Source organism: Piliocolobus tephrosceles, chromosome 4 (assembly GCF_002776525.5).
Source record: "Piliocolobus tephrosceles isolate RC106 chromosome 4, ASM277652v3, whole genome shotgun sequence".
NCBI classification, from domain to species: domain Eukaryota; kingdom Metazoa; phylum Chordata; class Mammalia; order Primates; family Cercopithecidae; genus Piliocolobus; species Piliocolobus tephrosceles.
The window spans coordinates 151,928,511-151,946,085 of record NC_045437.1 but is presented as its reverse complement, the minus strand read 5'-3'; the positions used below and the strand labels follow the sequence as shown (position 1 = coordinate 151,946,085).

The following is a 17,575-nucleotide window of genomic DNA, read 5'->3' as shown; positions in this document are numbered from 1 at the left end:
GCGTGGTGGCACATGCCTGTAATCCCAGCTACTAGGGAGGCTGAGGCAGGAGAATCGCTTGAACCTAGGGGGCGGAGGTTGCAGTGAGCCGAGATCACGCCACAGCACTCCCGCCTGGGTGACAGAGTGAGACTCCATCTCAAAAAAACAAAACAAAACAAAACAAAAAAACCCAGAAGTTTGGCCTTGTAATGATTGCTGGCAAATCCTCAAACACCCATGATTATCATTAAATATCTCCTTTAATTTGAAGCAGAATTCTTCTGAAATTAATTTATTCTAAGTAATTTCATCTTTGATATTCTATTTCAATTAACTTTGTTCTTTTTCAGATATTCAAATTCATAAGCTTTAACAAGACAATGTCTCAGCTGTCATCAACCTTGTCCCGTTGTATTAAAGACATAGTAGGATTTGCCATCATGTTTTTTATAATATTCTTTGCTTATGCCCAGTTAGGATTTCTTGTTTTTGGATCACAAGTTGATGACTTTTCCACTTTTCAGAATTCCATGTAAGCTCTTAGTATAAATGTAATTATATCTTCTATATTTTCTTACAAAAAAATGGAAAGGTCTAACCTTCTATGATAAGTAGTAATATAAGCTTTAATATATTTAAGGTTAGTTTGATTTTTTTTTTTTTTTTTAGCTCACTGCAGCCTCAAACTTCTGGACTCAAGCTATCCTCAGCCTCCGAAGTAGCTAGGACTACAGGTGTGCACCACCACACCTGGTTGATTACATTTTTATTATTTTTTGTAGAGAGGGAGTCTCACCATGTTGCTCAGGGTGGTTTTAAACTTCTGGGTTCAAGTGAACCTCCTGCCTCAGCCTCCCAAAATGCTGGGATTACAGGCATGAGCCACCAGCCTGGCTGATATTTTCATTGATGGCTAAATATCTATCACATTCAAATTAGGGTTTGGTATTGAAGGAGCCAAATGGGTGATGGTGTCCATTTTTAAGGTGTTACTAGGTCAAGTTAGAAAAATAATTTTTCGTTTTTCATTGGAAGTGATAATTTTACCTAAGACAATGGAAATTGTCCCCCATGTCTCTACAGTATTTATTCTCTTGGTATTTTTTTTTTTGGACAGGGTCTCCACTCTGTCACCCAGGCTGGAGTACAATGGCCTTATCACTGCTCATTGCATCCTGAAACTCCTGGGCTCAAGCAATCCTCCCACCTCAGCCTCCTGAGTAGCTAGGTGTGCCACCACATCCAGCCAATTTTTGTATTTTTTGTAGAGACAGGGTTTAGCCATGTTGCCCAGGCTGGTCTTGAACTCCTGAGTTCAAGCAATCTTTTTGCCTCGGCATCTCAAAAGCACTGGGATTACAGATGTCAGCCACCACACCCAGCCAAAAGAAATCTTTTTTTTTTTTTTTTGAGGCAGAGTCTTGCTCTGTCGCCCAGACTGGAGTGCAGTGGCCGGATCTCAGCTCACTGCAAGCTCCGCCTCCCGGGTTTACGCCATTCTCCTGCCTCAGCCTCCCGAATAGCTGAGACTACAGGCGCCTGCCACCTCGCCCAGCTAGTTTTTGTATTTTTAGTAGAGACGGGGTTTCACCGTGTTAGCCAGGATGGTCTCGATCTCCTGACCTCGTGATCCGCCCGTCTCGGCCTCCCAAAGTGCTGGGATTACAGGCTTGAGCCACCGCGCCCGGCCAAGAAATCTTAAGTGTTTTCTTTAGAGGGCTTCATCTTAATATTTTTATTGATATTGACCTAATCGTCCTTTGCTAATCTGCCAAACATGTATTTTTAAAATAGCTTTATGCTGGGCCCCATGGCACCTATAATTCCAGCATTAGGGAGGCCAAGATGGGAGAATCACTGAGGCCAGGAGTTCAAGACCAACCTGGGCAACATAGAAAGACTCCGTTTCTACAAAAAATAAAAAACAACTAGCTGGATGTGGTGGCATATGCTTGTATTCCTAACTACTCAGGAGGCTGAGGCAGGAGGATCACTTGAGCCTGGGAGTTTGAGGTCACAGTGAGCTATGATCATGCCACTGCACTCCAGCATGGGCAACAGAGTGAGATGCCATCTCTAAAATAATAAAAATAATAATAAAACTTGGTAATAATTGGCATTGAATACAGATGTATCATTTACAGAGCCTAGGAAATTTGTCTTACCACGGGTAGTGAAGAGGAAAGGAAAGTATAAAGCACAGAACAGGTAGAGAACTTTGGAATGGGTTAATGAGAGGACGTCTGTTTTTGGTAATGACATGTTAGGCTATGCAGATCAATCTCCCTTGAGGACAATTTTAAAAGCTGGATGACATAAAAAACAATGAAAAATAAATAAGAAAGTGAGTAATAACTGGGTCAAAGTCAGAAGGCCACAACCCAGAGAAGTAAGCCCAGCACCCAAAGCTATTTGCCCTGAAGGCATTTTTAAGCTCTTTTTTCAAAATTTTTATGGTGATAAAATATGTATAACATAAAATTTACCATTTAAACCACTTCCAAGTGTACAGTTCAGTGATATTAAATACATTCATATTGTGCAACCATCACCCCCATCTCTCTTCAAATCTCTTCATCTTGGAAAACAAAAACTCTCTACCAATTAAACAATAACTCCCTATTTTCCCCTTCCCCGGCCCCTGTCAGCCACCATTCTACTTTTTGTTGCTATGATTTTGATTACTGTAGGTACAACATATAAGTGGAATCATATTATTTGTCTTTTTGTGACTGGATTACTTCATTAGCATAAATGCCCTTAAGTTTCATCCATGTTGTAGCATGTAGTCAGAATTTCCTTCCTTAAAAAGGCTGAATAATATTCTATTATATGTATATTCCACATTTTCCCTATTCATTCATCTGTCAATACACATTTGGGTTGGTTCCACATTTTAGCTATTGTGAATAACAGTGCTGTGAACATGGATGTATAAATATCTCTTCAAGACCCTCCTTTCAGTTCCTTTGGTTATATACCCAGAAGCAGATTTGCTGGATCACATCATCTATTTCCCCTCCAGATTTATTAAGGTATAATTAAAATTATATATATTTATGCTATATAGTGTGATGTTTTGAAATATGTATACATTGTGAAATGATTAAATCAGGCTATGTTTAACATATCCATCACCTCTCATATTTATCATTTTTTGTGGTAAGAATATTTAAGATCTACTTTCTTAGCAATTTTCAAGTATACATTATTAACTATAGTCACCGTGCTATACAGTAGATCTCCAGAACTTATTCTGTCTAACTGAAATGTTATACCCATTGACATACATCTCTCAATTTCCCTTGAACTCCACCTCTCCAACCCCTGGCAATTGCCGTTCTACCCTTTGCTTCTATGACTTCAATTTTTTCAGACTCCACATATAACTGAGATCATGCAGTATTTATCCTTCTGTGCCTTGCTTATTTCACTTAATATGACGGTCCTCCAATTTCATCCTTGTCACAAATGACAGTATCTCCTCCTTTTCAAAGATTGAATAGTGTTCCATTGTTTATATATGCCACATTTTCTTTATCCATTTAACCATTAATAGACATGTAGGTTGATTCCCTATCTCGGCTAAACAATGCTGCAGTGAACATGGGAGGGCAGATATTTCTTCCACATACTGATTTTATTTCCTGTAGATACATATGCCAAGAAGTGGATTGCTGGATCATATGTTAGTCCTATTTTTAATTTTCTGAGGAATATCAATACTGTTTGGCATAGTGGCTATATCATTTTACATTCCCACCAACAGTGTATGAAGTTTTCTTTTTGTCTCCATCCTCAATAACATTGTTATCTTTTTGATAAGAGCCATTCTAACAGGTGTGAGGTGATATCTCATTTTGTTTTGTCTTTTTGAGATGCAGTCTTGCTCTGTTGCCCAGGCTGGAGTGCAGTGGCATGATCTCGGCTCACTGTAACCTCCTCTTCCTGGGTTCAAGTGATTCTCCCACCTCAGCCTCCCGAGTAGCTGGCATTACAGGCATGCTCCACCACACCTGGCTACTTTTTGTATTTTTAGTGGAGATGGGGTTTCACCATGTTAGCTAGGTTGGTCTCAAACTCCTGACCTCAAGTGATCCACCTGCCTCAGTCTTCCAAAGTGCTGGGATTACGGGTGTGAGCCACTGTGCCCGGCCTAATTTGCATTTTCCTGATTAGTGATGTTGACCATTTTTTCATATATCTGTTGACCATTTGTTTGTCTTCTTTTGAGAAATGTCTATTGAGGTCCTTTGTCCATTTTTAAATTGGATTATTATTATTATTATTATTTTTTTTTTGAGATAGAGTTTTGCTCTTGTTGCCCAGGCTGGAGCACAATGGTGTGATCTCAGCTCACTGTAACCTCCGCCTCCCAGGTCCAAGTGATTCTTCTGGCTCAGCCTCCTGAGTAGATGGGATTACAGGCATGCACCACCATGCCCGGCTAGTTTTGTATTTTCAGTAGAGACGGGGTTTCTCCATGTTGGTCAGGCTGGTCTCGAACTCCTGGCCTTCATTTTTGTGTTTTTTTAATGGAGACGGGGTTTCACCATGTTGGCCAGGCTGGTCTGGAACTCCTGCCCTCAGGTGATCCACCTGTCTTGGCCTCCCAAAGTGCTGGGATTATAAGCGTGAGCCACCTAGCCCTGTTTACTTTTCTTCTTTTTTCTGTTTCTCAGACTCAATAATGTAAATTATCCTATCTTCAAGTTCATTGATTCTTTTTTCTGCCTGCTCAAATCTTCCTTTGAATCTCTTTAGTAAATTTCTCATTTTGGTTATTATTTTTCCATCTTGGAATTTTTTGTTTCTTTTTAGGTTTACACTTTATTGATATTTCCATTTTGTTAACATTTCCTTGATTTTATCCATGCTTTCCTTTAGTTCTTTCAGCATCTTTAAGACAGTTATTTTAAAGTATTTGTCTAGTAGGTCATCATCTGGTCTCTCTCAGAGACAGTATCTACTAGCTTGTGTTTTGTTTTGTTTTGTTTTTGTTTTTTCCACTGAATGGCTCATATTTCCCTTTTTGTATATCTAGTGATTTTTTGATGAATTTTTAGATTCAAACTTTGTATGTCTTGTGATTTTGTGATTTTTAAAAAATTCAAACCAAGCTGGGTGTGGTGGCTCACATTTTGGAGCCATTGCACTTTGGGAACCTCCTAGCACTTTGGGAGGCCAAGGCAAGTGGATCACTTGGGCCCAGCAGTTTGAGACCAGCCTGGGAAACTAAGGGAGACCATGTCTGTACAAAAAATAAAAAATAATAAAAATCCAAACCAGACATTTGCATCTAATAATGTGTTAACTTTGAAAATCAGATTCTTCCCCTTCCCCAGGGTTTGCCATTTTTTGTTCTTATTTTTTATTTTTATAGTCTGGCTCCATGCCAAGGATCACCCTGAGTTGCACACTTAAGGTCTTCTCAGGTTTTTCCTCAGCCTATGCTCTTCCCTGGGAATGCACAATGACTTCTTAACTTTCCCCTGATATGGAGTTGGTTCTGAATGTCCTAGTCTTTAATGTCTGGATCCCAAAAAAGGAAAAGAGAAGAATAAAGTGAGAGGTAGGGGAAGGATAACAGCCCTTTAAATCCCAAGGACATTGCTTCAGCTGAAGGACGATGGTCTTGGAACAATGGAGGAGATGCAACAATGGCTGCCCACCTCAGTGCCTGCATCTCCACGATCAGAAGCAGCAATCAGCAGTCACCATACAGATCCCCAATATTTGAAAGACATGGTATTTTTTCCCCACATGGCTCCCATAAGCTACATGCATGCTGCTTCACAAACATGTGAATGGATCCCATCTATGAGGCTAATGAGTAGGGGATGCATAGCTATTGAGACAAAAGCTGAAATTGTCCAAAATTAACTGCAATTTACTGTCCAAGCCTTTCCCTGGAAGTTGCAGGCCTTCTTCAACAGACTCTAGAGTTCCAAAGTAGTATATCTGACAGATTCTGCCCATGTAATTATTGTCTAGATGGGGACAGGGGAGAAATAGTTTCCTGTGGTTCTCTTTCACCTTCCAAGAATCTTTTTTTTTTTTTTTTTTTTTGCTGATCCAGAAGAAATAGTTGAGAAACTGTGTTACTGGCCACCTCTCAGGAAGGAGACAAAGGCAAGGTCCAGGGCCTGCACAGTGTGTGTGTGTGTGTGTGTGTGTGTGTAGGGAGAGGACTATCTAGTCACCTTTCTATACATCAAAAAGGAAGCTTGAATTGCTACACCCTCAAGTTAAAGATGAATCTCTTGTAGTGACCCAATGAATGACTCTGAGAGAGACTGGAAAGTCTTATTAATGACAAATGGCATGTTATTATGAAACAGGCTTTTAGGTATTGTAATTCAATAAGGGAGAACTCTATCTAAAGTTAACAGGGGCATCAGAAAGTTACAAAACAGTATTTTCATTCAATATAACCCTGTATGTTGAGGTGTCATGGTGCTTTCAGCTTGCAAAAAAGAAACAAAATGGATAAACTAAGCTCCGATTAAGAAAAGAGAGACCGTATTTGGAGCCTCCAGTTTCTATGAGATTATAACCATTCAGTAAATGCTTCAGTTTTTGTCATTCTCACTATTACAGAGCAGAAGTATCTTAACACTTTCCTGACAGAAAAGGGTTGAATGGAAGCTTTGCTTACTAAGCTAATTTCTGGAAAGGAGAAAAGAATGAGAATGGTTCCTTTATCTTTTTTTTTTTTTTTTAAACTCAAAGATAAAAAGATAAAAGATCATGGCAGAAACACTAAAACAGAACCTCTTATTCTCCTATGCCAGAAAAAATATTTTATTTGTGGTGAGACTTAGTGTCCTTCCAATTCAGTATTTTCTCTATCTTATGGAGGAAAGCATTACAAACCAGTATTAAAAGCAAGATAAATACTTTAGGTATGATTTGGTCAGGTCTTACCTAGGTGCCGAGGATGGAATCTCAGATAACTCTTGAGTCCGAGGACTTCATGTAGCCCATTTCTTTGAATGCTTTTTCTTCCTTCATTAAAGCTCTTTGCTCCTTTTATGTGACTGGCAAAAGCAATAAGGGACAAGCAGCCTTTCTCCCTTTTCACTGACCAACTACGCAGAGTTATCAACATACGATTAAAAATTTCTTTCCACACGCCTGTAATCCCAGCACTTTGAGAACCCAAGGTGGGTGGATCACCTAAGGTCAGGAATTTGAGACCAACCTGGCCAACCTGGTGAAACCCCATCTCTACTAAAAATACAAAAATTAGCCAGGCATGGTGACACGTGCCTGTCATCCCAGCTACTCAGGAGGCTGATGAGGCAGGAGAATCGCTCGAATCAGGGAGATGGAGGTTGCAGTGAGCCAAGATCCCACCACTGCACTCCAACCTGGGTGACAAGAGGGAAACACCGTCTCAAAAAAAAATTCTTTCCAAATTTCCTCATAGAATAAAGAACACACACACATAATTTAAACTGATATTCCTGGTATGTCTAGTGAGACCACTGCAAGTTAATAATGAGAAAATAAAATAAGATTTTCAAGTTAGAAAATTCTATTTGTTACTACTGTGCTACTCAAAGTCTTAATTTCTTCATTTTCCATCTTTAAAATTAGAAAAAGGAAGGTTTGAAATACTTTACAGTGGTATTTCTTATCAAACCAGGCTATCAAAGAGGGTTAAAATAAACCTTAGGATCATGTTGAGTATTATTATCAGCACTTGTTTGAGACTAGCAAGTGACAAATTGTTGGCATCCCTATTTTATCAGAATTTAAGAGTTAGTTAAGACAAAAATTCACTTCACTGACATTAGAAAGTTTAGGGCTCTTGGGTCTAAACCTTCTACAAGTTGAAAAATCACTTATTGAACAAATTCAAAGTTCTAATGTTTAGAAGGGCACAGGCATAGCCGGCCAAGGAGGCCACTGCCAAAACCAGTTAGTAAACAGGTATCTCAGGTTCAAATGTTATAGGTGGGCTGGGTGCGGTGGCTCATGCCTGTAATCCCAGCACTTTGGGAGGCCGAGGTGGGCGGATCACTTAAGTCCAGGAGTTTGAGATCAGTCTGGCCAACATGGTGAGGCTGTCTCTACTAACAATACAAAAAAAGTAGCCGGGCATGGTGATGCACGCCTGTAATCCCAGCTACTTGGGAGGCTGAGGCAGGAGAATCGCCTGAACCTGGGAGACAGAGGTTGCAGTGAGCCGAGATAGCACCACTGCACTCCAGCCTGGGTGACAGAGTTTGACTGTCTAAAAAAAAAAAAAAAAGTTATAGATGAACACTGAGTTCACATTCATTAAAGCAGTCATTTCCTACATTACCTATTCAGCTATTGAGGTACCTTAAGTCTTTCTTTTAGGGGAATTTTCTACATCCAGTTTTATGCAACTCTGTACTAACATAATTAAAGTCAGAAAGCATATGCCATATGCTGCTAGATATCCTCTTAGAGACATTAGTAACTCCTATCAGTCTGTACATGAAGGTATATGTTTTCTAATGTTTTTCTCTCTTAAAGATTTGCACAATTTCGAATTGTTCTTGGAGATTTTAATTTTGCTGGTATTCAGCAAACCAATCCTATCTTGGGACCCATTTACTTCATCACTTTCATCTTTTTTGTGTTCTTTGTCCTGCTGGTAAGAATGATAATATATATCCTTACATTTCTTACTTTTTAGAATAAAAAATAAAATTACTCATTTAGAATAAACTATTATTTCTGCTCAGCTGCAGGGTACTTTACATTTATTAAGAATTGTGTGGATCCCTAGTAATCCAGGTTCACTAGTCCAGTGACTGTTTTCAAGTTGTCCAATGGAGAATGTAATCACAGTAGTTAATTTCTGGGTGTTTTAGATGGGAATGTGCTAAATCCTTCACATAAATAATCTGAATGTCCCAGGTCTCTTCAGGCTGGGACAATGCATGCCATGAGCCGTGAATGTGGCCATTAATATTGTGCCCATATTGCAATGGCTTTTGGCCCTTACAGCTAAACACTTAACACGTTGTGGTTTTCAGGAGTTATCAGGATGGATCTCTCACACGCACTCAGAACAAGTCTATTTGGGCTTCCTAACCAAGGAACCTTGCCTTTCTAGTCAAGGCATTGTACTGTCCTCCATGAAAACACTTTTTGTCAGGCACGGAAGTTATCCCTTGGTGACAGACAAGACTCTTAGGGTGACAGAGCTGGGCCACAGTGAAAGGTGGGCTGGTGGGGTAAGAATATCCCTTCTACATTTGTGTTATCTGGACATTAGCAGTTGCAGGAGCTGTAGTAAGACTGTGAATTTAAGCAGCTTCACAGAATTTAAAAACAACAGTAACAACAAACACCCTTGGCTGGATGCAGTGGCTCACACTTATAATCCTAGCACTTTCGGAGGCAGAGGCAGGCAGATCGCTTGAGCTCAGGAGTTCGAGACCAGCCTGGGCAACATGATGAAATGCTGTCTCTACTAAAAATACAAAAATTAGCCAGGCTTGCTGATGCACACCTATAATCCCAGCTACTTGGGTGGCTGAGGCATAAGAATCGCTTGAACCTGGGAGTGGGAGGCTGCAGTGAGCTGAGATCGCACAACTGCACTCCAGCCTGTGCAACAGGGTGGGACCCTGTCTCAAAAACAAACAAAAAACACCCTTATGAACACATAATTACATCACTCTAAATTTTCTTCCATTATGTAATATTGCATATATATAACCAGTTCATATGCATTCTTTTACATTCTGCTTTTCTCATTTGCCATAAACATATTTGCCCATACCCACACACCACACATTTTCTATTCTACTTATTGTCTGCATAGTCATTTCCCCATTTTTGAGCATATGGGTTACTTTCAAAACTTGATGTTTTGCTTCTTTTTTATTATTTATTTATTTATTTATTTATTTGAGACAGAGTCTTGCTCTGTCGCCCGGGCTGGAGTGCAGTGGGTGCGATCTTACTCAGCTCACTGCAACCTCCACCTCCTGGGTTCAAGAGATTCTCCTGCCTCAACCTCCTGAGTAGCTGGGACTACAGGTGCACGCCACCATGTCTGGCTAATTTTTGTATTTTTAGTAGAGACGGGGTTTTGCCATGTTGGCCAGGCTGGTCTTGAACTCCTGTCCTCAAGTGATTCACCCACCTTGGCCTCCCAAAGTGCTGGGATTATAGGCATGAGCCACCATGCCTGGCCTACTTTTAAAATTTAAATACAATTTTACAAACCTGAAACTTGTTAAAATCACCTTATTGAATTAATTATTTGAATATTTATCCCTAGAATATGTTCTTGGCAATTATTAATGATACCTATTCTGAAGTGAAAGCTGATTATTCAATAGGCAGAAGGCCGGATTTTGAACTTGGTAAAATGATTAAACAGGTAAGTCAAATTTCTTTCCTAATTAAAATTCTAAGACAAATCTCATACAGTTTATCCTCTTGTAGTTTGAATACCACTTAATCCCAAGTGGTCGTGTTCTCCCCACTCCCACCCCCAAGGTTTGTTTTGTGTTATGATCCAGTGTTACTGATACTCGCATTATTTCATTACTACAGAAGTGAGATATGCTCTCTGGCTTCAAAAATGTAGCCAAAATTATTTCAGAGTGCAATATATCAAATAGCTAGTGAGTGATTTCCTAAATGCAAAGCACTGTTGAGTATTATAATAAAACCCTCTCTTCCTTCCGGAAAGTTTTTGCTCTGGATGCTGTTAAATTTCTATCAATCTAAACTCAGAACTCCATGTGTCTTGTCTTCCTCACTTTCCTGTTTCTGTTCATGGCAACACTATCCTGTCAAGTCACTCCTGGCTCGAGAAACTTGAAAAGAATTTGTTTGCTTGTCCCTTATATAGTCTATTGTCATGGCACACGTATAGTTTATCTCTGTAGTTCTTGCTTACATTTGTGGAATACTTTAAATTCTAACTGCCGCTAGACGAGGCTTTCAGTACTTTTCTCCCAGCCTTCACCATGGTAACATTTCCTGACTATTCTAGCCTCTTCCCTGTGCCAGTCCAGACGTGGTTATCATTTTCCCTAGGCCTGTCAAGTCCGAATTCCTTACCCGAACATTCCAAATCCTCAAGTCTCACAGTCCCAACCTATCTTCATTAACTATAATTTTACTATAGTTTCTATCTTTCTGCCTCTATTTACAACACTGAATGTCCCAGCTCATCTGTTCTGAGCACTATGCTTTATACCATGCTTGTTCTCACTCTCTCCTCTGAGCCTCTGCTCAAATCATTCTCTGACCCCTGAAATATTCCTACAGCTCTTCTCTCTTGCTATCACTCTATTCTTCTTCAAAAAGTGGAATCTGTCCTGTCCTCCTCTCAATATCTACCTCAGTTTGAGCTGTAGCAGAGTTATATGTGTATCAGTCACATCTCCCCTGCCAGTCTGGCCATCTCTGCATACCCCATGTTTCTAAAGCATAGCACTCCACAGAGAAGAGGTCCTAGTAGCTGTGGGGTTAGTGGGGTTTACAAACTTTGCCCAAGAACTAATATGTAAAACAAACCAAAAAAACTGTTAAGCTATCCCCCAATTAGTTTGTTTTTTTTCCCCCTTTTATCACTTGAATATGATGTTGGTTATATTCATTAAAAGTGTTAACATCCTTAACGCAATACATGTTAATGCTTTTTAAAGATTTTTGCTTTTTCCAAGTTCCAGAGTAATGCCCCCAACTGAAGAACCCCTTTTGTGTTTTCACCAGCAGGCGTAAACCATATGTAGCAATGAGTTCACGTGAAAGAAGGATAATCATAGTATTTACCTCCACAATCCTTTAGAGTAGCAATCCAGAGGGACAAGCATTCCGTATTTATTTTACTTTGATAAAAGATTAATAATAAAGGATCTATTTTGATGAATTTTCAAACTATTTTAAATTATGCCCAGAGTTACAAAAATGTTCTCGAGAAATTCAGACTGAAGAAAGCTCAAAAACATGAAGACAAGAAAACGTAAGATGACTTTTCTCAAATGTTTAACTTACCATTTTAAAGTTCTACATTACAGGAGAACCTTATAAGGTTGTTTTTTTGTTTTGTTTTGTTTTGTTTTTAATAGAGACAGGGTTTCCTCATGTTGGTCAGACTAGTCTCAAACTCCTGACCTCAGGTGATCCGCCCACCGGGGCCTCCCAAAGTGTTGGGATTACAGGCGTGAGCCACCATGCCTGGCCATGAGTAAGGTTTTTTTTGTTTTGTTTTGTTTTTTTCTTGAGACGGAGTCTTGCTCTGTCGCCCAGGCTGGAGTGTGGTGGCTGGATCTCGGCTCACTGCAAGCTCCGCCTCCCGGGTTTATGCCATTCTCCTGCCTCAGCCTCCCGAGTAGCTGGGACTACAGGCGCCCGCCACCTCGCCCGGCTAGTTTTTTTTTTTTTTTTGTATTTTTTAGTAGAGACGGGGTTTCACCGTGTTAGCCAGGATGGTCTCGATCTCCTGACCTCGTGATCCGCCCGTCTCGGCCTCCCAAAGTGCTGGGATTACAGGCTTGAGCCACCGTGCCCAGCCCCGAGTAAGGTTTTAATTGCAAAACCACAAACAACCTATGTGGCGATTCTAAATACAGAGTCAGTACACCCAGGAGTGCCTCCTAATTTCTGAGGACATCAGAAATTGTAGCTAATTTAAAATTAATATAATGCCTGCCATTCTACTGAGAAAAAGCTGTAAGAGAAAGCTGGAGGGGACAATAAAGTCCCTCTAAAAAGGCAGGAAATGATTTTAGTCTAAATTAAATGCATTTACTTGGCTATAAAAACATTTACAGACAATACTTATGGATAATACTTACACTTACACTATATTTACACTTATGTTTATTAAATGACTTTGGTGTCAAAATAATTCCCAAACCCAGAACTCTGGCAGTGGAACATAAACTTTTTTTTCAGTTAATGACATATGACACTCTGAAGAACTTGTTAATGATCACATTTCCCAAATAATTAGCATTATCTGAAATAAATATTATTCAGATCCTTACTACAGATCTGATTGTACGTTATGGTGGCTTTTCCTTTTTTATTGTCATTTGCCTCTGATTTTTATTTTATGTTTTCAGTAGCAAAGGCAGCGGAGATTTGGCTGAACAAGCCAGAAGAGAAGGCTTTGACGAAAATGTAAGATTTTAATTTTTTTTCATAAACACAAGTGGTAGCTGTATTAGAAATACGCTCACAAAAATGCTCTGGTTAAGAATTGAAATGATTTGCTGTTTTTCAGAACAGTAACTGTCATCCCCAAATAAATCTCCCAGATCTAGATCCTTATATGTTTAGGACAAACCATTTGGATTTCAGATGCTTCCTCTCTCCTACCTGTACTCTCTGCCAGATACCTAACCCTACAGGTATACACTCACTGTGTGAATATCACACTGGGTATTCATAGTGAGTACACTTTGTGGAGATGATTTGGGTAACTTTTCTCTTGTAATCACTAATGTGATGAATTACTTTAACACTTTTGTATTTCAAAAATTGTAATATGTAACATATATCTGACAATAGCAGAATTTAAGGAACACCTATGTTCCTTAAATATACTATTACCACTACCACTTAAAAAAAGTGAACCATTGCTCTACTTCTGGTCACCACCTCTCCCCTCCAAATGCTCAGAAAGAAGACAGCAGGGTCAGGAGACTATAATAAGCAAGCAAATAAATATTGAAGTTTCTCATTTTTGGATAAAGGAATTATAAAAATGGAAAGGCTGAAGGTGAACTTTGTGGTGCTGGATTGGAATCTAGATCTACTTGTGTATACACATGTATTTTCTAGCTCTGTCCAATCCACTATGAGGGCTAGAAGCGACACCCTACTAGCAATGAGTACAACTAGTACCCAGATCTTGGTTTCCAAACAGCATTCTCCTCTAAAAGGAACTGGGGCTCCTTGGAGGTCTCGCTAATTCCAGGGCTGGAAAGTACAGCTGACTCTTGAACAACACGGGTTTGAACTGCACAGGTCCACTTAAATGTGTAATGTTTTTACCTGGATCAAAAATTCAGTATTTGCAGGCTAGGGAGGGTGACTTTTCCCCGTATGTGGGTTCTGCAGGGCCAACTGTGAGACTTGAGTATATGCAGATTTTGGTGTACTAGGGAGTCTTGGAACCAATCCCCCATGTATACTGAAGGACAACTATACAAGATGAGTCTGGAATAGCTTATTGAGGCATAAAGTAAAACTGCTCAAAGAATGATGGAGAATCTGTTAAAAGAATCAGTTTAAGGGGCTCAAAGCTAGCCAAATTTGAGAATATTTAAACACTATGATGAATAATGATTCATAACCCATTGAATAAAAGGATTCCATGAATGAGACATTTACAGGCCTCTCCATCAAATACTCATTACAAAAAGAAAAGCAGTAATGTTAGGGCGGAGAAGTCTGATAGCACCTTAAATCAAGTCAGTGACCACTATCAACACTGAAACAAATGGAAATTATATGCTGCCTGATAGGAGGCCGTAAGAATTAGCATCCTCTCTGTGACATCCTTGTCAAAGACATAATCTTAACCTAAATCATGACAAAATTTAAATTGAGGGACATTCTACAAAATAACTGGCCTGTTCTTCAAAGTGTCAATCATGAACTCAAGGTAAAGCTGAGGAACTATTCCAGATTAAATGAGATTAAAATATGTCAAGTAAATACAATGCATAATCCTGGACTGGATACTTTTCCTACAAAGGCATCATTGGGACAACTGATAAACTTGAAAGGGAAACACAGACGTATCTATGGATTCATAGACATATCTATGAATATTAATTTTTTGATTCTGATGGTTATACTACAATTATAAAAGAGAATGTCCTTGTATGGAGGAAATGCAGGCTGAAGTATTCAGGGATGATGGAGCATTCATGTTGGTGGCTTTCAAATACTTCAGAAGGAAAAAATATTTGTATTGTTCTTGTAACTTTTATCTAAATTTGATATTTGCTTTTTTTTTTTTTTTGAGACCACACCCAGATAATTTTTGTATTTTTAGTAGAGACCGGGTTTCACCACGTTAGCCAGGCTGGTCTCAAACTCCTTACTTCCTGCCCGGCCTAATTTTGATATTCTTTTAAAAAAAGCAGGCCAGGTGTGGTGGCTCATGCCTGTAATCCCAGCACTTTGCGAGGCGGAGGTAGACCATTCCTGAAATAGAAGGTGACATGAATTGAAAGACACACTGTGTATGGGGAAACTTTACCTAGAATGGTCAATAAGAGGCTTATCCAAGTAAAATTTGGGTTTACTTAAAGAAAATCAGGTTAGCGTAACAACATTCAACACCATAAATCAACAAAAGAACACCTACAATATATTCAAGGAAAGAAAATGTAAATCAAGGGATTTTATATTCAGCAAAGCTGCGCTTCAAATATAAAGGCTCAAACATGCCTGAAGTCAGGAAATACTATTGTCTTTCTAAGGATTCTACTAGAGGATGAGTATCAGCCAACCAAGAGATGATTGGAGAGGCTGGGCGAGGTTGCTCACACCTGTAATCCACTTTGGGAGGATCACTTGAACCCAGGAGTTTAAGGCCAGCCCGGGCAACATGGTGAAACCCTGTCTCTACAAAAGTACAAAAGTAAAATTTTTTTTAAAAAGTTAAAGAATGTCATTTAGAATTAATAAACCAGTAAGAAACATTAGCATAAGTGAACAATGGTAAATAATAAGACTTCTCTTGATTTAAAAAAAATGTGTTTTGAGACAAGGTTAGCTCTGTTGCCCAGCCTGGAGTGCAGTGGCATGATCACAGCTCACTGCAGCCTCGACCTCCCTGGGCTGAGGTGATCCTCCCACCTCAGCTTCCCAAGTAGCTGGGATTACAGGCATGCGCCATCATACCCAGCTACTTTTTGTGGTTTTTGTACAGGTGAGGTTTCACCATGCTACCCAGGCTGGTCTCGAGCTTCCGGGCTCAAGTGATCCATCCGCCTTGGCCTTCCAAAGTCTTGGGATTACAGCTGTGAGCCACTGGGCCCAGGCTTTCTTTCTTTCTTTAAATTACATAGTGATGGCATCTCACTGTGTTGCCCAGGCCGGCCGTGAACTTCTGGCCTTGAGCGATCCTCCCGCCTTGGCCTCTGAAAGTGCTGGGATTACAGGCATGAGCAACTGTGCCCAGCCCTATTTTATTGATTTTAAAACACTTTTGTTTTTACACATTTTAATATCTGTGAAATCAGAATGTGTTTTATAGTTAATGGTCATAGTTTAATTGACATTGTTTACCTAAGTGGTACATGACATAATGGTATGTCTTACAAAAGACATCATCTCTCATATACAGTGAAAAATAACATTATTGAATATAATTGGGTAGCAAAGGAGAGGAAGATGAAGAAAAATTTACAAGTTAATTTGCTTGTTGATCACAGGAGGAAAACAAAGCAAGAAAGGGAGGACTAAGGGCATATAAAAAGATACACAAAGATGGCCAGGTGCGGTGGCTGACATCTGTAATCCCAGCACTTTGGGAGGCTAAGGTGGATCACCTGAGGTCGGGAGTTCAAGACCAGCCTGACCAACATGGAGAAACCCCATTTCTACTAAAAATTAAAAATTAGCCAGGCGTGGTGGTGTATGCCTGTAATATCAGCTACTTGGGAGGCTGAGGCAGGAGAATTGCTTGAACCCGGGAGGCGGAGGTTGCAGTGAGCCCAGATTGGGCCATTGCACTCCAGCCTGGGTGACAAGAGCAAAACTCCATTTCAAAAAAAAAAAAAAAAGATATACAAAGACAAATCAATAGAACAAAAATACACATATTTCTATAGGGCAAAATTACCAAAACAAAACAAAACAAAAACAGACCACACAGTAAAAGACTTAAAATATAAATATAAAACAGTATAACTGCAACCTGATACATCTAACATAAATACATGCAAATAAACTTAATTTACTTAAAAAGAAACATATTTTCACCCAGCAAAGCTGTGCTTCAAATATAAAGGCTCAAACATGCAAGAACTCAGGGAATACTATCACTTTTCTAAGGATTCTACTAGAGGACAGATGGGGTTTGAATCACAAAGCAAACCCAGTTCTATGCCATATCCTAAAATATATACTTAAAGAGATTCCAAAATGTTAAATATAAAAGCATGATCAAAGACCTAAAAGGCAAACAAAAGATAACAGGGGACACAACTGAATGTAAATCAAAGGATTCTAGACAAAAAGCTCCAAATGACCTGAAGTCTAAATGACTTTATGAAGCTAAGATTAATTTTATCAGTTACAAATATCTATGCACCAAACAACAGAGTATCCACTTGCATAAAGATTACTGGATTTTAAAAAGGAGAAATAGGAACACACAAAAACACAAAGAACAGATCAAGAAAAATAAATGGATTAAAAACCCAAAACATATTAATAAATAAGATGATCTTACAGTTGTATATTAAGTTCTGTACTCTCATTCATAAAAATTGCTCCTCTACTGGGCCACAAAGAAAGCCTCAACACGTTCCAAAAGCTAATGCAGAAAAAAATTCTCTAAAAACAACATAATAAAAATATGTTAGTAACAAAATCAGAAAATGAAAAAAATTCTTTG

The 17,575-nt window shown here is 39.2% G+C and overlaps 1 protein-coding gene across 4 annotated transcripts in view; it reads left to right on the top strand.

Moving 5' to 3' along the window:
• The window catches only part of PKD2L2 (polycystin 2 like 2, transient receptor potential cation channel), a 49,559-nt gene that overhangs the window by 19,920 nt on the left and 12,064 nt on the right, over positions 1-17,575 (top strand). For 3 of the 4 annotated variants that reach the window (XM_023195592.2, XM_023195601.1, XM_023195609.1), the window contains exons 8-12: positions 333-514; positions 8,494-8,614; positions 10,256-10,357; positions 11,889-11,953; positions 13,062-13,116. In XM_023195592.2, coding sequence (XP_023051360.1) covers positions 333-514; positions 8,494-8,614; positions 10,256-10,357; positions 11,889-11,953; positions 13,062-13,116 — 525 coding nt within the window. The remainder of the gene's footprint in view (positions 1-332; positions 515-8,493; positions 8,615-10,255; positions 10,358-11,888; positions 11,954-13,061; positions 13,117-17,575) is intronic. The other variant, XM_023195619.2, reaches the window with a different exon arrangement.